Source organism: Dreissena polymorpha, chromosome 15 (assembly GCF_020536995.1).
Source record: "Dreissena polymorpha isolate Duluth1 chromosome 15, UMN_Dpol_1.0, whole genome shotgun sequence".
In the NCBI taxonomy this organism is placed as follows: Eukaryota; Metazoa; Mollusca; class Bivalvia; order Myida; family Dreissenidae; genus Dreissena; species Dreissena polymorpha.
Window position 1 is genome coordinate 13280097 of NC_068369.1, and position 18974 is coordinate 13299070.

At 35.8% G+C, this 18974-nt stretch overlaps 2 protein-coding genes across 3 annotated transcripts; one reads left to right on the top strand and one right to left on the bottom strand.

Annotated features, from left to right (window-relative positions):
• Window positions 1-1915: 1915 nt before the first annotated feature.
• On the top strand, window positions 1916-18046 carry LOC127860190 (uncharacterized). 2 transcript variants are annotated; one of them, XM_052398080.1, is made up of 10 exons: window positions 1916-2027; window positions 2332-2385; window positions 2654-2737; window positions 11522-11581; window positions 13220-13297; window positions 13492-13623; window positions 13995-14054; window positions 15753-15857; window positions 16761-16877; window positions 17817-18046. In XM_052398080.1, exons 1-10 carry the CDS (start codon window positions 2006-2008, stop codon window positions 17924-17926), a joined length of 822 nt encoding a protein of 273 aa, XP_052254040.1. In that variant the 5' UTR covers window positions 1916-2005; the 3' UTR covers window positions 17927-18046. The 2 variants fall into 2 exon arrangements, with proteins under 2 accessions (XP_052254040.1, XP_052254041.1); XM_052398081.1 differs by lacking the exon at window positions 13995-14054.
• Window positions 8837-10990, bottom strand: LOC127860187 (uncharacterized). The gene is made up of 2 exons (XM_052398077.1): window positions 10833-10990; window positions 8837-10098 (listed from the first exon to the last, which is right to left on the bottom strand). Exons 1-2 carry the CDS (start codon window positions 10943-10945, stop codon window positions 8937-8939), a joined length of 1275 nt encoding a protein of 424 aa, XP_052254037.1. The 5' UTR covers window positions 10946-10990; the 3' UTR covers window positions 8837-8936.
• Window positions 18047-18974: the final 928 nt, after the last annotated feature.

Consider the following 18974-nt stretch of genomic DNA (forward strand, 5'->3'; position numbering starts at 1 on the left):
TCATTAAACACATACTTGTGACGTAAATTTTTTCGACAGCGGCTCGGTTATGTTCCTTATCAAAGACGACAAGGCATTGTTATTCTTATTGGATTATCATTTGTTATGTGTTAAATGTAACAAAGAAATACAAGTATCAAACGAATCAAGGCGTAATTTGATATTAGGTTACATGCAACCAAGGGTATTTTAGCTGACATTTTAGAACCTACTAGGGAAGAAATGGTTATGAGCATAATTAACGAGGAAGTCTATACTGGAGTCGTGTAGTGTCGTCACAGATTTGCCTTCGATAAATTGTATTAAAACACGAGGACTTTAAAAAAAAAATTACCGTAATTATCGCATAATGGATCTTTTGAGTTAGCAGTATACTGCAAGGATTGATTTTGCGATGAATGAATGACAAACAATAGCACACACAGGTCTGGCGTTTGGACAATGTTTGTGAAAATGTCATTGAAATGTTTGACACAAAAATGTGTCCATGTAACATGCATGCACCCATCGATAAAGACTTGCAGGTCTTGTTCATGGTGCAAGCGAACATATTACCGTGGATAGGATGCTGATTGTTTAAAAAACAGATCATTTTGAAATGCTTACATGATGCATAAAGCACATGTAAGTCTCGTACAAATACCATATTGACAAACCAACACGAATACATACGCACTTCCTAACCATAACCAACGTTATACTGATGGTGGGACACATCCTAACCATAACCAGCGTTATACTGATGGTGGGAAAGTAACACAACTAGCAAAGGCTACAATTATTTCAAAACGTTCATAATTGTCAACCACAACAATATATCTTAAACATACTATATATCACAAACATCGTAATAGGCTTCACGCTACAACAATTAATCTGGTAATTTATCAACATTTATAGTTTGTTATTTTAAGTTGTGTAATATATGTTGTGTTTTGAATACGGATCTATGAATAAAGTTTGAAGTATAACCAGATCTCACAACAGTTTATCAATGGACAATTGAATGGGGAATTAAACGTCCGTATCAAACCATATCAAACCATCAAACCCCTTGAATTAGTTACCAATCATTTCTTATAAGGATTATCATAAAGATTTTTAAAGAAAATAAACTTACAGAGTGTGAAATGGGAAGAGGGTTCCAAAACATGGCTTTCAGTGATGTTGTAGTTTTGATTGCAGGAAACAAAAAGCTGAAAGCGCTTATGTAAAATTATGCTTTGATGTCGCTTATTTTGTCCTTTAATCTTCAACAGGCTTTCTAATCGATGTTATTAAAAGAATCAGTTCTGTAGAAGCCATTTGTCCTTAGAAAGGTGTCCAAAATAAATGGTATCTTCCAAAGGTAGAGCCTATGTCTAACAGAACTATAGACTTGGCCTTTTGAAATCGTATCAAATATTAATATTGAAAAAAACAACAATTATGAATATAAGAATACAAGCTCCGTAAACAATTAAACAACATAAATGTTGTCTCTAGTACCTGTTTCTAGTAACGATTAATCCAGAATAAATCTTCTGAACAATAGCTACTTTCTTTTCTTGGCGTCTTGTGTTCCTACTCTAAGATGGTTCAAAATTTAGATATATATTTACCTTAGATTTCTTTTCTTACAGGTGAGACATGTTAATTGTACATCGACACTACAATTGATAATTCACCTACTATTAAATTAGCCTCATGTTTATACAGTACGACAAAACTTACAAATCTCTCATCTGCAATAAAACATATGTGACTTTTGATCGTATATATTTAGGTCTACCCATGTGATATTAGTGCTCAAACAATTGTATGATCAAACATAACGTTATCATGGATATTACATAGATGGTACTAATTCCCCATTATGTTAAATAAAATGTTTATGTAAGTAAAATTTTATCTCTGTTTAATGGAGCTTATTTGAAGGGGCGTGTCTGTTAACTATCTGCATAGGTAACTGCATAAACTGACCAGACAAGTCTTATCTATCAGAACATAAAACCAATAAACCACGATGGACTACATACAGTTTATTTGTGAGTATTTTGTCTAAGTTCATTACATTCTTATACAATTGAAGTTATTTTTGTTGTGTTGTTGTTTTGTTTTGTTTGTGTTGTTTGGTATTTTCAAATTTGAGAACATATGTACACTGTTTATGTGGATTATGTGGAAATAAGTGTCTTCTTTTAAGTGAATGAATGGCTTTGATTGAGATTAGATATATGTCTGCAAAACGCCTGTATTATATATTGATGAATGATTACATGTATTCGTTTCCGCTACAAAAACACAATTAAACTTTAACTGTTAGGTTTCAAACAAGTTTTATATTTTTAGTTTGTGTGTTGGCCATCAGCCGGACAAAGGGGGCCTCCGTACAAGTATTCCCCAGTGAGTATATGATTAATAAAGCGGTTCAAAAAGTTTGAAAGAGTTCATGTCAAGCTATCAATAATCTTGCAAAAGTATCATTTAAATGCACTCCAAATTGAAATTTCGAACCCTTACATTTGAACCACCGAATCGCTTGTTGACTTTATTTTATGTGTGAATATGTAATTCGTGTATAACGAAATAGTTTCTGTACAGCTCATACATATATATGTTTTTGTCAAATCGTGAAATACCCGTGTGTTAACTATTTTTATTATTTTCACAGTCGAGACGACATTTTCGTCTACAGGCCACCACAGAACGACAACAGAGAGCGATGTCAGTGGAGATAAGACCTCGCAGAGTCCAGGTAACATGGTGTATGGATTGGATATATAGGACAGTTCATGAAGAAGGACATCATATCACTGCATTTGGTCCGCCTAACTACAAGTATCGTTATGTGCACATGTACTTTATAGCTGTTCAATAAATACATGAAATATAATATGACCATCAGACAATACAAAAAACATTACATGCGTTTCAAATATGTATAACATGCACTGTTGAGCTATTATGCTCCCCGAAAACCGAAAATTTTCGGGGAGCATATAGTTGCCAGTTTGAAGTTCCTTACTTCCTTCCGCCACACTTTTGTTACAGTTGCTCATAGCGCCTTCAATATTTTACCGATATGTTATATATTTTGCATGTAGGTACCTTGCATGGACCTCTACCTTTTGATGAGGTTTGAGGTCACTAGGGTCAAGGTAAAGGTCATCCAGACTAATAATAGTTTTTTCCGTCACAATTTTGTTACAGTTTCTCATAGCACCGTCAATATTTTTGCCGATCTCTTATATATTTGGCATGTAGGGACCTTGCATGGACCTCTACCTTTTGATGAGGTTTGATGTCACTAGGGTAAAGGTAAAGGTCATCCAGGCTAATAATGTTTTTTTCCGCCACAATTTTGTAACAGTTTCTCATAGCGCCTTCAATAGTTTTCCTTTCCCTAACATATTTGGCATGTAGGGACCTTGCATGGACCTCTACCTTTTGATGAGCTTTGAGGTCACTGGGGTCAAGGTCAATGTCACCGAGGCTAATAATAGATTTTTCCGTCAAAATTTTGTTTCAGTATCTCATAGCACATTCAATATTTGTCCGATCTCTAACATATTTGGCATGAAGGTACCTTGCAGGGACCTCTACCTTTTGATTAGGTTTGAGGTCACTGGGGTCAAGGTCAAGGTTACAGAGGCTAAACATAGATTTTTTCGTTACACTTTTGTTACAGTTTCTCATAGCGCCTTCAATATTTTACCGATCTCTAACATATTTGGCATGTAGGTACCTTGCATGGACCTCTACCTTTTGATGAGGTTTGAGGTCACTGGGGTCAAGGTCACCAAGGCTAATAATATATTTTTCCGTCACAATTTTGTTACAGTTTCTCATAGCGCCTTCAATATTTTACCGATCTCTTAGGAGAAATGACCTCGCATAGTACAGGTAACATGGGTATGGTTAGTGTATATAGGGGAAATGACATCGCATAGTACAGGTAACATTTTTGTATGGTACGGGTATATAGGGCAGTTTATAAATGTGAACAACATAATTGTACTGAGTCCCACAGGTGGTTAGCGTGTGGCTATGATATTAATTAGTGAAAACATCATTTTGAATGATAAATAATCATATTATAACGAAAAATTAACTTTTCTGAAAAAAAAAAAATTTCACTATCAAATATATATATAACAAGGTATGCAACTCAAAATCAGCCCAAAACGGGGTGCATCGCTTTGAACAGCCATATCTTCATAAATTTTGCAGCGATTTTCACGATCTCGGTCTTATTCAACGCAGAAATGAATTTCCTTTCTGGAAATGTATATGTCTTGCAATATTTTAACAAATGCTGGGTCAACTTTTAAGAAATAACACGATACACAACACGCATGACCCAGTTGACAGTGATCATGCTGTCTTTAAGACTGAAATCTTCACGGAGTAAAGGGCAACTTCCCTACAAAGTTCATGTAGTTCGATACCATAATTCAATAAAACGTATGAAAAAACATTATTACCGTTCTTGTCGTTACATTCTGCATCAAGACTAACTGTCCAGCGCCGTTTGAAACCTTTGTTTACATACATTTCAACTAACTGACATTTTAAACATACGAGTGATTTCATTGGTCCAATGCGGAGGTGTGTCTTTACGACTGGAGATTTCATTCATAAAGAATACATGATCACTGTCAACTGGGTCATGCGTGTTGTGTATCGTGTTATTTCTTAAAAGTTGACCCAGCATTTGTAAAAATATTGCAAGACATATACATTTCCAGAAAGGAAATTCATTTCTGCGTTGAATAAGACCGAGATCGTGAAAATCGCTGCACAATTGATGAAGATATGGCTGTTCAAAGCGATGCACCCCGTTTTGGGGTGATTTTGAGTTGCATACCTTGTTATATATATATTTGATAGTGAAATTTTTTTTTTCAGAAAAGTTAATTTTTCGTTATAATATGATTATTTATCATTCAAAATGATGTTTTCACTAATTAATATCATAGCCACACGCTAACCACCTGTGCTGAGTCCGACTTATTATGATTATCATTATGTTTCTATATCTTCTTAATGTATCGTAAATTTATATAAATAATATGACAACCATACAATTAAAAACGAGTGCATGTGCTTCAAATAGCCCTGTTTCGTTAATCATTGGCGAGTTATTTCCCTTTGCGTACTCTCCGATGTAAAGAGAGTAGAAATATACTATCGATATTATTGGAGAGCAAACAATCTACCGGTGCGCGGAAGCCAATATGGAGTCCGATGCCTGTCCAAAATCGACAGAAAAAAGAGACACTACTGCTGCATTTGTTCAAACTATGCTGGAAAGGTTGTTAATCATCGTAGGATAAGTCTACATCGATTTCCAACAAACCAAACCGTAAGACGTTTGTGGCTTCGACGAATAAAGCTTTGTTACGGAAAGTACGTATTCAGCGAAAATGACCGTCTTTGTTCCTACCACTTCCGAGAGGGAATCAAGAAAAACAACGAAATTCCATGTGTTTTCGAGGGCAAAACGTTCAATTCTTCTAACGTAAGAACCGCTATATTTATTCATGTATTATGATAATTCAAAATGCTAAAATAGTCGTTACACAGGTATCTGAATTTTTCTTTGTTCCTAACATAAGGACCCAAAAAAATATTTCCAAGTACCTGTATGTCGTTACGATCTGTAATGTAGACTGTTTCAGTGACTTTCCTTTAACACATGTTAGTTTCTTTTTGTTGACTTGTTTGATGTCATCAGTTCTACATTTTGTAGCTGATCATTTATCTTTCATCACTGTCAAACAACTTGGCAAACGATACTTAAAATGGGTCATTACACATTAATTTGCATCTCCCTGTGAATTTGATTTGAAATTACGTATTTTTTTTACGGAATGACGTCATTATCCCATCAAAATTCTTTAGTTAAACTATTTAACAATGTAAATAAACTGTGAAATAAAGCATAAAAAATGTGTTGGATTCGGTGGAATATTGATTTTAATTCACTCGTGATAATAGAAAATAATTTTTTTTCTATGATCACTCGTGAATTAAAATCAATAATCCACCGAATCCAACAAATATCCTCTATATCTCGTGAACAAAAAGTGACATTTTTACTTGTAAATATTTTGTTAGTAAAGAGTTAAATGCATTTTTCAGATTCAAGATGGTGATCTGGAACCTATTACTAGACAAGAAACAAGTACAGATCTGACCACCCTACCGAGTTTATCAGAGGATGAACACGTTCCTGACCTTGGACCCTCCTTCAAACATGCTGGGCATTCTGCTGTTCAAACTTCAGTCTTCTTGCATGATTATTGTCAAGCTGTCTCCAAAGAAGACATTTCTAATATTCTTAACAAATGTGACCAAACAGATATTGTTGATAAAAAAAACATTACAACACAGACTTCATCACAAAAGGTGGATACAGGAACACAAACTGATTTTGTGTATGTCTTCAATGACATCCCTATGCTTGCCACAAAATTAAAAAGAACCTGTGATGTCAGTATACAAACATCCAGACCAGATCTCACTATTGAAGACATTAGCAATTCTGATGAAAAGGTCATGTTTTATACCGGATTACCCAACAGTGGCACATTTTTTGTGTTATTTGATGAAATGGGTGATATTTGTGATGACAATGTTGATGGAAACCGTGGTAGACGCAGAACACTGAGATTGCAAGATGAGTTTTTCATGGTAATGATGCGTCTTCGCTTAGGGTTGCTCCTAGAAGATCTTGCTCAACGGTTTAAAGTTTCAAAATCCACATGTAGCAAGATTGTTTCACGGTGGATTGACTACATGGATGTGAAACTTAACTTCTTGCTTAATTGGCCTGAAAGAGAAGTGAACAACTTAACAATGCCCAAACAGTTTAGATCTAAATATCTGAATTGCCGTGTAATTATTGACTGCACAGAACTTTACACAGAAACTCAACAATCCCTGTCAAATAGATCATTGATGTATTCTTCATACAAATCCCATATGACATACAAGGCCCTGATCGGAATTAATCCACGTGGTGTTATAACATTTGTATCTGACCTTTGGGCAGGGAGCATAAGTGATAAACAGTTGACAAAAAACAGTGGAATTCTTGACCTGTGTGAAGCTGGAGATGCTATTATGGCAGACAAGGGATTTCTCATCAGAGATTTAACAACTCCCAGACGTATAGAATTGATCATACCCCCATTTAAGACAAAATTCAAACGTTTAACAAAGCGAGAGGTTGAGGAAACCCGAAGAATTGCGAATTTAAGAATTCATGTTGAACGTGCCATTGAGCGTGTGAAAAACTTTAGGATTTTGCAGGGTAATATTCCAATTACACTTGCTGGACAGGCATCAAAAGTTTGGAAACTATGCTGCAGATTTTCCAACCTGCAGCCTCCTCTAGTGACTGATAGATAGTAAAGTTTGTTGACTTGGCCACCCGCCCAACACCTGTGAGCAAAACACTGCTGTGTTTACATTTATACAAGCTGATCTATATTTAGGCATAAGCCAAGAAAAGCTGCACTATTATTAGCAGATGTTAGGTTTAGTTCTAGTTCTTATAGCCTGTTTTGTGTTAGTCAGTCATTTAAAGTCTATTTTATGATTTTATAGTAGTAACTGTGCAAGCGTTCCATTGTTGTCCACGTACTCTATTGTACCCCGTTTTCAGTATGTGGTCACAGTGACCAACTTTGGGTCACAGTGACCGATTTCTCGTCACAGGTATATAAAGTGACAAAATTTTGGTCACATAAAGCATTCAACTAAAAATCTTTAAAGGGGCAAGATCTATCTCATATTATTCTAAAAAGTAAGTTTAAAGCTAACAATCTTAACATTAGTATTGAACAAATGAATATAATTTAACCATAAAGTAATAACGTGTAACCTGTTCATTGAATTATTGAGTTGTTCAGCAACTTTTTACAATATTGCCTTTCTTAATATTTTTTAAGAGAAGCATAATTTAAATTTTGTGATACATTTTTTTTTCTTGTGTAAAGTCGTTCCGTATTGTGAATTAACTTTCAGACTGATTGATCTTAAATTTGTGAATACATATGAGTATTGTTCTGAGAAAACTGGGCATAATGCATGTGCGTAGATTGCCGTCCCAGATTAGCCTGTGCAATCTGCACAGGCTTATCAGAGACAACACTTAGTTTAAATGACATTTTTCATTTAAATGAAGTCTCTTCTTAGCAAAAATCCAATTTAGGCGGAAAGTGTTGTCACTGATTAGCCTGTACGGACTGCACAGGCTAATCTTGGACACACTTTACGCACATGCATTAAGCCCAGTTTTCTCAAAACGCGACTCATGAAGTGTGTACTTTTACATCTGTGCAGTGTTTTAAGTGTTGTTTAATGAATTAATAAAACTTGTTGAACTTTTGAGCTAAAGAGTTGCGTTTAATGATTAGAATTTAGACCCAAGTACCGGAGCATAACAATATTGTATAAAAACAGTAATTATCGTCTGCAACCACTTTGCATTTGTGACAGTCCAAAATATGTTGTTTGGTTAAGGATTAAATAAAGTTAAGTTAGAATGTTGATAATCACATGTTAATTTCTTGAAAACAATGGGGTATATAAATATATGAATAAGTCAACACTTTTTGTTTACCATAATGCTTTCATTAGCAATCCTGATAGGTAAACTATTAAACATACATGAAAGACATGTTATACAACACATGAAGACAACATGTGAAAAAATAATATAGTGTTATTGTAGTCCAAAATTCAAATTATACCTTTTACCAAACAATTGCAAGATATTAAAAGCTTTTTCGCAGAAAACTTTATAAATGATTGTGGGAAAAGGATAAATTATCTTATTGATAACATAACTCCTGATACCTGATTCATTAATAATTCTTAGAATTTGGAAATGTCCAAAATGTGTTGTTACATAAATGGTTAACTTTTCAGACTAACTTTTCAGATTAATATAATTGCAGTCCCCTTTTAACACGCTCTGAAAACAGTTCTGGAATAATTGCCTTCAGATAAAATGAGTTTAACTTATGTAAACACTCCTCCCAAAACTGAATGTCAAATTTGATTCTTTCCAACGCAAATCCCTTTAGTGTCCACACAAAAAAGTCACAATAATTGCGCTGACATATAGCCATCTGTCCTTGAATTTGAAAATAGTAGTAATGGTTCTGCTTGAGTTTTGGTCTTCCATCGTGGATATAACAAGGAAAAAGGGGATCACTGCTGGCTTCCAGAGGGGTTTTGAATCTCCATGTAAATGGGCATTTAACCTCGACCAAACCCTCACCACAACATAAACAAGATGTCAATCCGTCTGGGCTGGCACCAAGATGCGGATATTTGTTGTTGACACATAATCCACTTTGGCTACATGAGAAAGTGTCATGACATTTTTTTAAATTGTCCTCATAGATCCTGAGTGCAGCATGTTCATGAGAACGCCCCCAACAAACGCTTGGGCCATCAAATTGATCTGTGTAGTTCATTAATACCTTGACCAAATTTTCTGGCGGCGTTTCTGGTTTCCGCTTGCAAACTACTCCAAAATTTGATGTGGTTAAGCGGCCTTTTCTTGCAATATGCCAGGAACTGTTGTTTGATTGTCCTTTCGTTTCGCTTTTAATTATTTCACACTCAGCTTCACTCACACTCAAGGTACTAAAGTAACTGGTAAACTTTGACACACAAGACTGGTCACTTAAATCTTCACTGTCCTTAAACATAAAGTCAACATTGTGAAGCTTAGGTATTTCAATAATAGTTTCTTGTGTGGACTTCGGTAGAGAGAATTTGTGTGTATAAAGCCATGCCGAATGTTTGTTTACACTCATAAGTTTTTCACTAAAGTTTTGAATGTTCACTGGTTTCACTGTCTTTTCGGATTTATCCTTAATGTTCTCCTTTACTGGCCGAGGTTTAGAGTCATTGAACTTATGTTTTTTAAATGTCAGGTCTTGAGATCTTCGAGGACTTAGTTTCCTTTTCCTTGATGGTTTAATCCACCAGCATTCACTTGAAGTTGATGAATCTAAGCCATCTTTCTTCTTTTCAGCCAGATCCACTAAGCCATACAGCATCCCAGCTATATGGCTGCAAGATTCACCTTCCCTGAAAATGTAAATAAAATAAATAAATATGACAGCTCTGATTTTGAATCATTATTTTTTAGGGTGCTTTTGCTCGAACCACTTTTTAACACTTCCAGTTTATGAATATGTATATATGTTGGGAACAATCATGAATGAGCCTATGTGCTTATGTTCTTATAATAAACTTATGATACATGTATTTATAAAATTAATTCTTGACTTTTAAATTATCTCACAAATAACTGATTGTGTGAATAGGTTATTGTCTGTTTAAATGCTTAGATAAGGTAGAAATTAATGTTGAATTGTTGTCTGCAATTTATTAAAGCTGATTAAAATTGTCTTATACAAATTCTATTATGGATGAGCGAGTTAACCCATTTATTTATGCCTAGCGTCTAGAAAAAAGGCCTTGGCAAACAGAGTAGACCCAGATGAGACGCCACATGATGCGGCGTCTCATCAGAGTTTGCGCTGTTTGCTTACAGGAATTTCTGTAAGAAATATTCTAAATATAGAAATAAATTTACTAGACATTCCTAATTTTAGAAATAATTAATTCAAATTTAGAAGTATGGGAGAGTCCACTAGGCATAAATGAGTACATGTAAATAAGGTTGCAGTGTTTCTTCCCAGGAAATGGACTCAACAGTGTCTATATCTTCCAGTAATACCCATGAGAGGAGTTTGGCAGTATTGAAATATAGAGAGATAATAACAATTTAATAAAAATGATTGTATTATATATCTTACCCGGCATTACAATTACAACCAGCTGAATGAATTTGTCCAGACATCTTTGACATGCAAAGCCTTACATCATAGTCAGGCTTCTGGTTTTCTTTCTGTGTTGAAATTGACGGCATCACTTTGCACTTCACGAAACAGTGACTGCATTGGGCTTTGATGGGATTATAACTCAAACTACATCAAACTGTATTACATTCACTGTTCTTCTTCACATTGTTTTATATTTATTTAGTTGCCAAACACAAATACTTGCTTTCTTTGGATTTAAAAAAAAGTATATGTCAAGCTTACAATAATTATGAATAAATATAGTGCGAATCGCACCGAACTACTACAAAACGTTGTCAGCGTGGAAAGTAGTTTTTCGGCGTAAACACAAAAAATGTACAATAACAAATAAATGTCGAAGAATAGAATAAAAGAAAAATACGATTTAATTATGCAATAAAGTAAAATTTAATTATTTTTGTAGGATTGCATGATTTTTTTATTCATATTATTTGTTATGCACAATTCTGCATGTTGGCTGAATATTTCTCCTTTGTAACATCTTTGCCAATGTTAATAATAAGTTAAAATTCATTTGATAGTATCTATGCAAACACATATTCATGGTAATGTCAAATATTAAAATAACATGATGTTTACTATATTAATTATTGTCACAATTCCAACGATATTTTCGTCTAAAGGTCAACACAGGAAGACAACAGGAAGCGGCGACAGTGGAGAAATAACCTCGCGGAGTCCAGGTAACACTGTGTATTGTTACGAGTAGATAGAAAGTTAACAAAGTATACTATCATTGCATTTAGTTTTCCTAAATTCAATTATTATAATGCATTAACATGCACTTAAAGTATTAAGTAAATATCTTATAATCTTATAAAAACATTGCCTTCATTCACTAGTAAGCAAAACCATTACACCTCTTTCGATGAAACATGCCATTCATTCACCGTTTATCTTTGCGTTGCTGTTTTCTTTAAATTGATGTGTAAACCACAAACGTGGATGTAAGTGGCTTTAAAAAAAGTTGAACAGACAATGACAATAATTAAGAATCTGTAATCATAGAAAACAATCGATTATGTATAGCAATTTACATCAAACTAAGAACAACATGTTGAATGAAAGTTAATTCTCTTTAACACTAATTAGCTAGTTATCACCTTATACCTGTCAATCTTAATATTTTTTGCGTTCAAACTGAACATGAAAAACACACGTCATAGTACAAACATAACCATTAACATACGATTAAAAAAAATAGCATTGGAAGAAACATGTAATTATATTGTATTTGGATGGAATGATTTTTTTTTTCGTTTCAATTTGTCATGTAACAGCTTATAACATATCGTTCATTCTTATGAGTTTATTCTTATGATGGAAATTAATAAGGGGATATTTCAATAATATGTATATGCAATGTTAAGATGAAGTTTGAGAATTTAATAATACATCTTGGGAGGTATTTGCATAAACTAAGACCTGATTTAAGATTTATTTCAAGTAAGAACGCAAATACGTTTACACCCAGGGTGGGGTATAATTGGAATCAATAAAATGGAAAGTCAGACCTGATTTAAGATTAAATCCAAATAAGAACACAATGAGTCCAGAGTCAGCATATAGATACGAGATTATAAGTAACACGCATGGTCAACAAACAGCACAGATGAAAGGGTCACCTATTGTCCGGGGTAAAAAAGTTATGGTACTGACGAACGTAACGGAATTACTCTATACCAATATAAATTGATTAGTACCAATATAAAGTGATTAGATTTTAGTATATTCGCCAAGCAAGTAAATACATGATAAATTGTTCCTTCTAGAATATTCTGACGAATCAAGCAATGAATAATAACCATACTAGCTGAGGACCAATCAAAATCTTAAAAGAAAATATATGCAAATTAATTTAGAGACAAAATGGGGATGTTTAGAAGGAGAGAGGGACTCCGCGGTTAGATTTGAAAAGAACTTGGAGAGTTGTCACGTCTTCTTGACGTGGCGGCCATGTTGGCTGCCGCGCTGTAAAATTGTATTTCATGAACAATAGCATGCGTTGTGTAAGAGAATATTTAACAGAAATAAATCTCGATGAAAACAGAAATGAACTTCGGTTGTTACTGTGTGTTATCAACGAACAATGTGTAATTACGCGACAAATTGTTGTCATAAAAAGTAGTATAGTTTACCTGGTGCCTTACTGCTATACTTGCGATGCGCGTTAACACATCTTAACTTGCCTGTATTTTGTTAAGTACGGAGGATTTTCCTCAAAGATAGCTTTGTAATTCACTTATTAAAATTTGCTGAGTTGCGGCTTTGCGCAAACATTCTAAACGTTACGATGACCTCGTCTGTTCTCCAAATTGCAGACCCATGCCCCGACGGTTGGGTCACGTGCCAGGAGAACGGGCGGTGCGAGCCGTTTAGCGCACTATGCGGAGATGCAGGTGGCGATTCTGAACCTACTCCATTTACAATCAGAGCGCATTGTCTCTGAAATGCTTCTGTCTGTAATAACATTATAAGCCTCTTAATGTCACACATTTTGTCTATATAAATTACAAAATTAGGTATCGTGCTATTGGTGAAGTTTTTAAGACCGATCTGAATGTGTCTTGTGTAAGCTTCTCATGACTTCCAGGTATAGTGACCGTGTTGACATACCCGCCCTCCCAGACCGAGGCGACCACGACGACCGAGGCGACCACGACTGGCCAGTGGTCAGTGGAGGTGAAGACTGTAACCGGTGGGGGGAGTGCCCCTTCATCTACAGGTATCAACACCGCTCGAGAGTTGATGCAAAGAAGTGGTACACACGATTGCATATGAACTAATTTAATTTTTATTCAAGCAGATTTTCCACGATTCCTATTAATGACCTGCATGTTTGATTGATGGATGATAGATTGCTCACGCATACGTGACTTTTATGAAAAAGTATGTTAACATGTCTTGGTGTATAAAGCATACATAACTGATACTAAAAGGCCACATGCTTTTAAATGGCTTTTCTCCAAACATGCATGGGCAATTTTGAGGTATTTATGTCTGAACAACGGCCACTTTGGTCATTTCCCTTGACTGACCGCTGTTCTTATGTTTGACTGTACATGTATATCAGTCGAATGATTGTTTTTCTTTCAGAGCAAGTGACACAACCTGAACTGACGACAACGGTCACGGTGCCTATCATAACAGACTCAAGTAATAGTGATTGGTATCAAATTGTTGGATAGATGTGTAGACCGAATTTATAATAATTATTCCATGCGAGCGACATTACCAATGAGTCGCGCTATGGGCGTTAAGTGTTCCAAATTACTGGTAGCTTGTGCAGTCCACACAGGCTAATCTGGAGCGAAACTTTCCGCTTTTATGTAATTTTTCGTTTTAAGGAAGTATAATCTATACCCAACTCCTCCAGTCTATTCGGAGAGTGTTGGTTTTCCGAGACTACGGCCCAAATACATGAAGGCCTTAATTGGCAAAAGGAATAATTGAACTCCATCGTGGGAAAACTGGTCTTAATGCATGTGCGTACAGTGTCGTCCCAGATTAGCCTGTGCTATCCGCACAGGCTAATCATGGACGACACTTTCCGCTTTATTGACATTTTTCGTTGAAATGAAGTCTCTTCTTAGCAATAATCCAATTTAGGCGGAAAGTGTCGTCCCTGATTAGCCTGTGCGGACTGCACAGGCTAATCTGGGACGACACTTTACGGACATGCATTAAGCCCAGTTTTCTCAGAATTAGGCTCATGTAGGCGTTACTTGTCAAAAAGTATAATTGTGTATGCTATGCGATGACTTTTTAATGGAGAAATAACACAAAATCATATTTCAATATCACTATTATTTAACATGCAAACGACGAAAACAAATAATAGCCCCGTTTCAGAATGACGGGTTGCAACACTAGTCGACATTGCAGGATTGGTCACAGAATCCCGGCCCAGCTATTTGTAAAGGATTGATTTCATCTCATTTAAATTCATAAACATCCGTACGTGTTCTTTCTTAAATTCAAAACTCGCGGGCTCTTTAGAATAAAATATCTGAACCGCTAAACGCCAAAATTCTGTTAATTATGGTTGGATGTTAATGTTCAATTAAAGTTAACTCGGGTTTTTCTCCTTCTTTGAACATTCGGGCTTGGTCGGGTATATACCGCTGATTTATCAATATTTTTATCAATATTTGCAACATTATGTTGATTCTTGTATGACATATATTCTTCTAATCGCCTTTGTTTTCGAATTTTTAAGTCGCTGTCTTCTTTTCTTTCTTTCTCTCAGAGTTTTTTTAAAAGGTCTCGCTTTCTCGATTGATATTTTCGATTCAGCTTTTTAGCGATTTTTTTTATCATTTCTTTAAAATCGTGGACGTAGAGGTGTGATAAACAGAACGCAGGTTACTGCCCGATCTTTTGTAATATATCAGGCTCAGCGCGAATAAAACAATGGCCCGGCAAGTACGATGGCGACTATGCGATAGTACGATGGCGACAATGCGATAGTGCGATAATACAATGACGACAGTGCGACAACACTATAGCGAAAGTGCGAAAGTACGATGGCGACAATGCGATCATACGATGACGACAGTACGACAACGCGATAGTACGACGGCGACAATGCGATAGTACGATGGCGAAAATGCGATGTTACGATGGCGACAGTACGATATGACTATCGCATTGTCGCCATCGTACTATCGCGTTGTGTCGCCATCGTACTATCGCATTGTCGCCATGTACTATCGCGTTGTCGCATTGTCGCCATCGTACTATCGCATTGTCGCCATCGTACTATCGCATTATCGCCCTCTGGAATTTAATGTGTAACGACGATGGCCCTAACAGTATTCCGTAGTTAAAGTTATTTTGTTTTTGTTGTAAAAGACGGAAACCAGGTGTGCACGTCCGGGTGGGAACAGTGTGCCGACGGGACCTGCGAGCCATTTCACTGGATGTGTACGGAACATGGCGGGAATTACACATTTACAAGTATGTATAGGTCCGATGTAGTTTGGGTCGGGTCGGAAAATTGGCATATCTTGCTTACCGTAAGAACCCGGTACTCTAAGTTTTCGGACACTCCCTTTTTGGCCAAACTAATTATTTTTCTTGAGTCTTAATTTTCGGACATGCGCGTTTTCGTCTATCATTGTAGGACAGTATTCGGACAGTATATTTTACAGCGCCATTTTATCAGATTTTGGCACTATATTCGCTTATCTTTTACACTTTTATAATGGGATTTTGCAAACGGATTAAGATCAGAAAACCTGGGAGACGCATGTTTGAGGGCTATGGACCATAACATGATTATTATTGGGTAAATAACCATGTATAGCGATAGAAAACAATCGCTTCACCCAACAACATTTTGAATGATATCTTCCTCTTAAGGAAGCAGTATGTTAAATGTTTTTACTTTATTTGTTCTTTATCATTTCAGGAAAGAGTAAGCAAAGATGTGAAGTTGTATTTATTTATTTATTTCGATATAATTATAACTTTCGGACATTTAATTTTTGTCTCTAAATTTGAGGACACCTGAAGTTTTTGAATATTTTCCGTTTCTAAATTTTCGAACACGATAAAAAAATTAAGTTTCCGAAAACATAAAGAAATTACGGTATTTGTCTTTCAGCGGATGTTAACTTAAATACCGAATGCTGGCACAATGGTCTTTTTTTCCTTGTTTTCCTATTCCCATGTTTCCCAAAGCACAACTTGTTTTATTCATTTATTAACGCAAACAACAATTCTTTAAGCAAGCAATATACGTTTGTCATTTCTAATGATCAAGGACTTTGCATTAGAATCACAATGTGCACCCATTATCTGCCAATGAATGTTGTATGCTTAATTGAATACACCAATTCATGATGTCCTGTACTTTAGGGCCTCCCACCAGCCCCCACCCGGATACAGACGCGCCACCCCCAACAACAACAACAACAACAACAACACTTTCGCCGACAACCACTGATTTACCTGTTACTGTGACAGTAATACCAGGTACGCAATTAACCAGTAGACAGTTTGGCCAGAATTTTTACAAACAATATTCGATTAACCAATGGTATAGTCCGTTTATGCGCACTAGGTTATGTTTCACATCTTGGTATTTTTATTTGACAACCTTACCACAGGTAAATATTGATATTCGCACTTTATTAACGTTCCATTGCCTTTAACAAACATAAATCAGTGTGAACCGGTCCCAGTGAGGGGGTGAAGCTTGTCTCGTCATGTCTGTTGGTTAATGTATAGTTGACAAGTAAATGATGGATATCGGGCTTATTGCAGTGGTCGAAATAATTCATGGATCTTAACCCAAATATTATCGTCTTATCCATGAACAACACATATTTGAACGTACGCAATGTAACGTTGATTGTCCTTACAGTATATCTGAAGAGTGTTATGAGATTTCAAGAGAGAACCGGAATCTCGAGTTTTATGCAAAATTAGCTAGGCAACCCGGCATACGTCCGCCTAACCATTTTAGTTATATCAACAACTTTCACTTCGCTTGATTCAATAAATCAGTATACACGATATCAATGATAGGGCCTGATATTATTTTAAACGCCTATATTTGGACTTATTATATGAGTCTTGTTCTTGGAAAACTGGGCTTAATGTATGTACGTAAAGTGTCGTCTACTTTAAGCCTGTGCAGCCCAAACAGGTAAATATGGGAGGACACTTTTCGCTTTTAACGAAGTTTAGTAAGAGCGGTGTCTTCCCTGAATAGATTGTGCGGACTGCACAGGCTTATCTGGAACAACACTTTTCGCACATGCATTAAGCCGAGTTTTCCGAGAACGAGGGTCATATAAGAAGTCCCGATGTTTAAAAATAGGCGTTTTAATCAATATACGGTCATGTTATTGATATAGTTTACACTGATTTTTGAATGAATGAACGGGGCTCACATGACTCTGTGTTCAGGTACGGACGGCACGTGCTTGCACGGGTGGGAGCTGTGTGAGGATGAGACATGTGAGCCCTACCATTGGATGTGTATGGAACATGGTGGAGCCTCGATTGTGATTGGCTGACGAGGACGGAATCTCTGCGGCGATTGGTTGACGATATTGATTTATGGGCTTGTTACGTTTGTATTAGCATGGGATTTGTTGTAACAGGGATTTAACATCATACATAGCTCACCATCACGATGTACTGTTTGGTTGTCTTATTCACAGCAATGTAGAAATAAAGTTGAATGTAAGATAACATGTGCGAATAATAAGACGATTCAAAATGACAATGCTGAATTGGAATATCGAGTTCTCTTTTTCCGCTTGTGCACGCAGTGAAATTATCGAAATCTCGTTATTTTAAATACAGTGTTTTTCTATTTTTAAATTACATCATGTCACGCAGCAAAAAGCGCTTCAGTGAATAACCATAAGTCTTACCGGAAAGAGATTACCACAAACGCAATATTCCAAAATATTTCAATCAAAGAGCATCTGCATAAAATATTAATTAAAGGGATCTTTTCACGGTTTGGTAAATTGACAAAATTGCAAAAAGTTGTTTCAGATTCGCAAATTTTCGGTTTAGTTATGATATTTGTGAGGAAACAGTATTACTGAACATTTGCCATGGTCTAATATAGCCATTATATGCATCTTTTGACGTTTTAAAAACCTTAAAAGTATAAAGCGTTGCAACGCGAAACGATTGAATAATTTGGAAAGTTCTGTTTAAATTTGTGAAACTACGAAGATTGCTTATATAACGTATAGAATACGCGTCTTACGTATGTTTGGCAGGATAGCTCAGTTGGCTAATGCATTTTTACTTCAGGTTTCCGGGGTCACTGGTTCGAGCCCTGCGGCGGGCTACTTTTTTTCCCTTTTTTAATTTAATATTTGATTTTTTACTGGAGATTTTAAAATGTAATGTTTATATTTATCAATATAAAGCATTTAATGACAAAGTTCAAAACATGCCAAAATCTGTGAAAAGGCCCCTTTTAAACCTGAGATTTATTTAACTTCACACTAAGCATTTAGTTTAATTGTCGATGCCAATTTAATATAAAAGATGCCATCATTCGTGATGCTATGTCCTTGTTGGCCATTGGTTTTTATATGT

Excerpts from the sequence above, each read along its gene's own strand:
- LOC127860190 (XM_052398080.1), top strand. The coding sequence starts at position 2,006 with ATGGACTACATACAGTTTATTT. Across the intron at positions 2,386-2,653 it reads CTCCGTACAAGTATTCCCCA|TCGAGACGACATTTTCGTCT; the intron begins GTGAGTATATGA and ends TTATTTTCACAG. Across the intron at positions 15,858-16,760 it reads CGGGAATTACACATTTACAA|GGCCTCCCACCAGCCCCCAC; the intron begins GTATGTATAGGT and ends CCTGTACTTTAG.
- LOC127860187 (XM_052398077.1), bottom strand. The coding sequence starts at position 10,945 with ATGCCGTCAATTTCAACACAGAAAGAAAACCAGAAGCCTGACTATGAT. Across the intron at positions 10,099-10,832 it reads GGTTGTAATTGTAATGCCGG|GGAAGGTGAATCTTGCAGCC; the intron begins GTAAGATATATA and ends TTACATTTTCAG.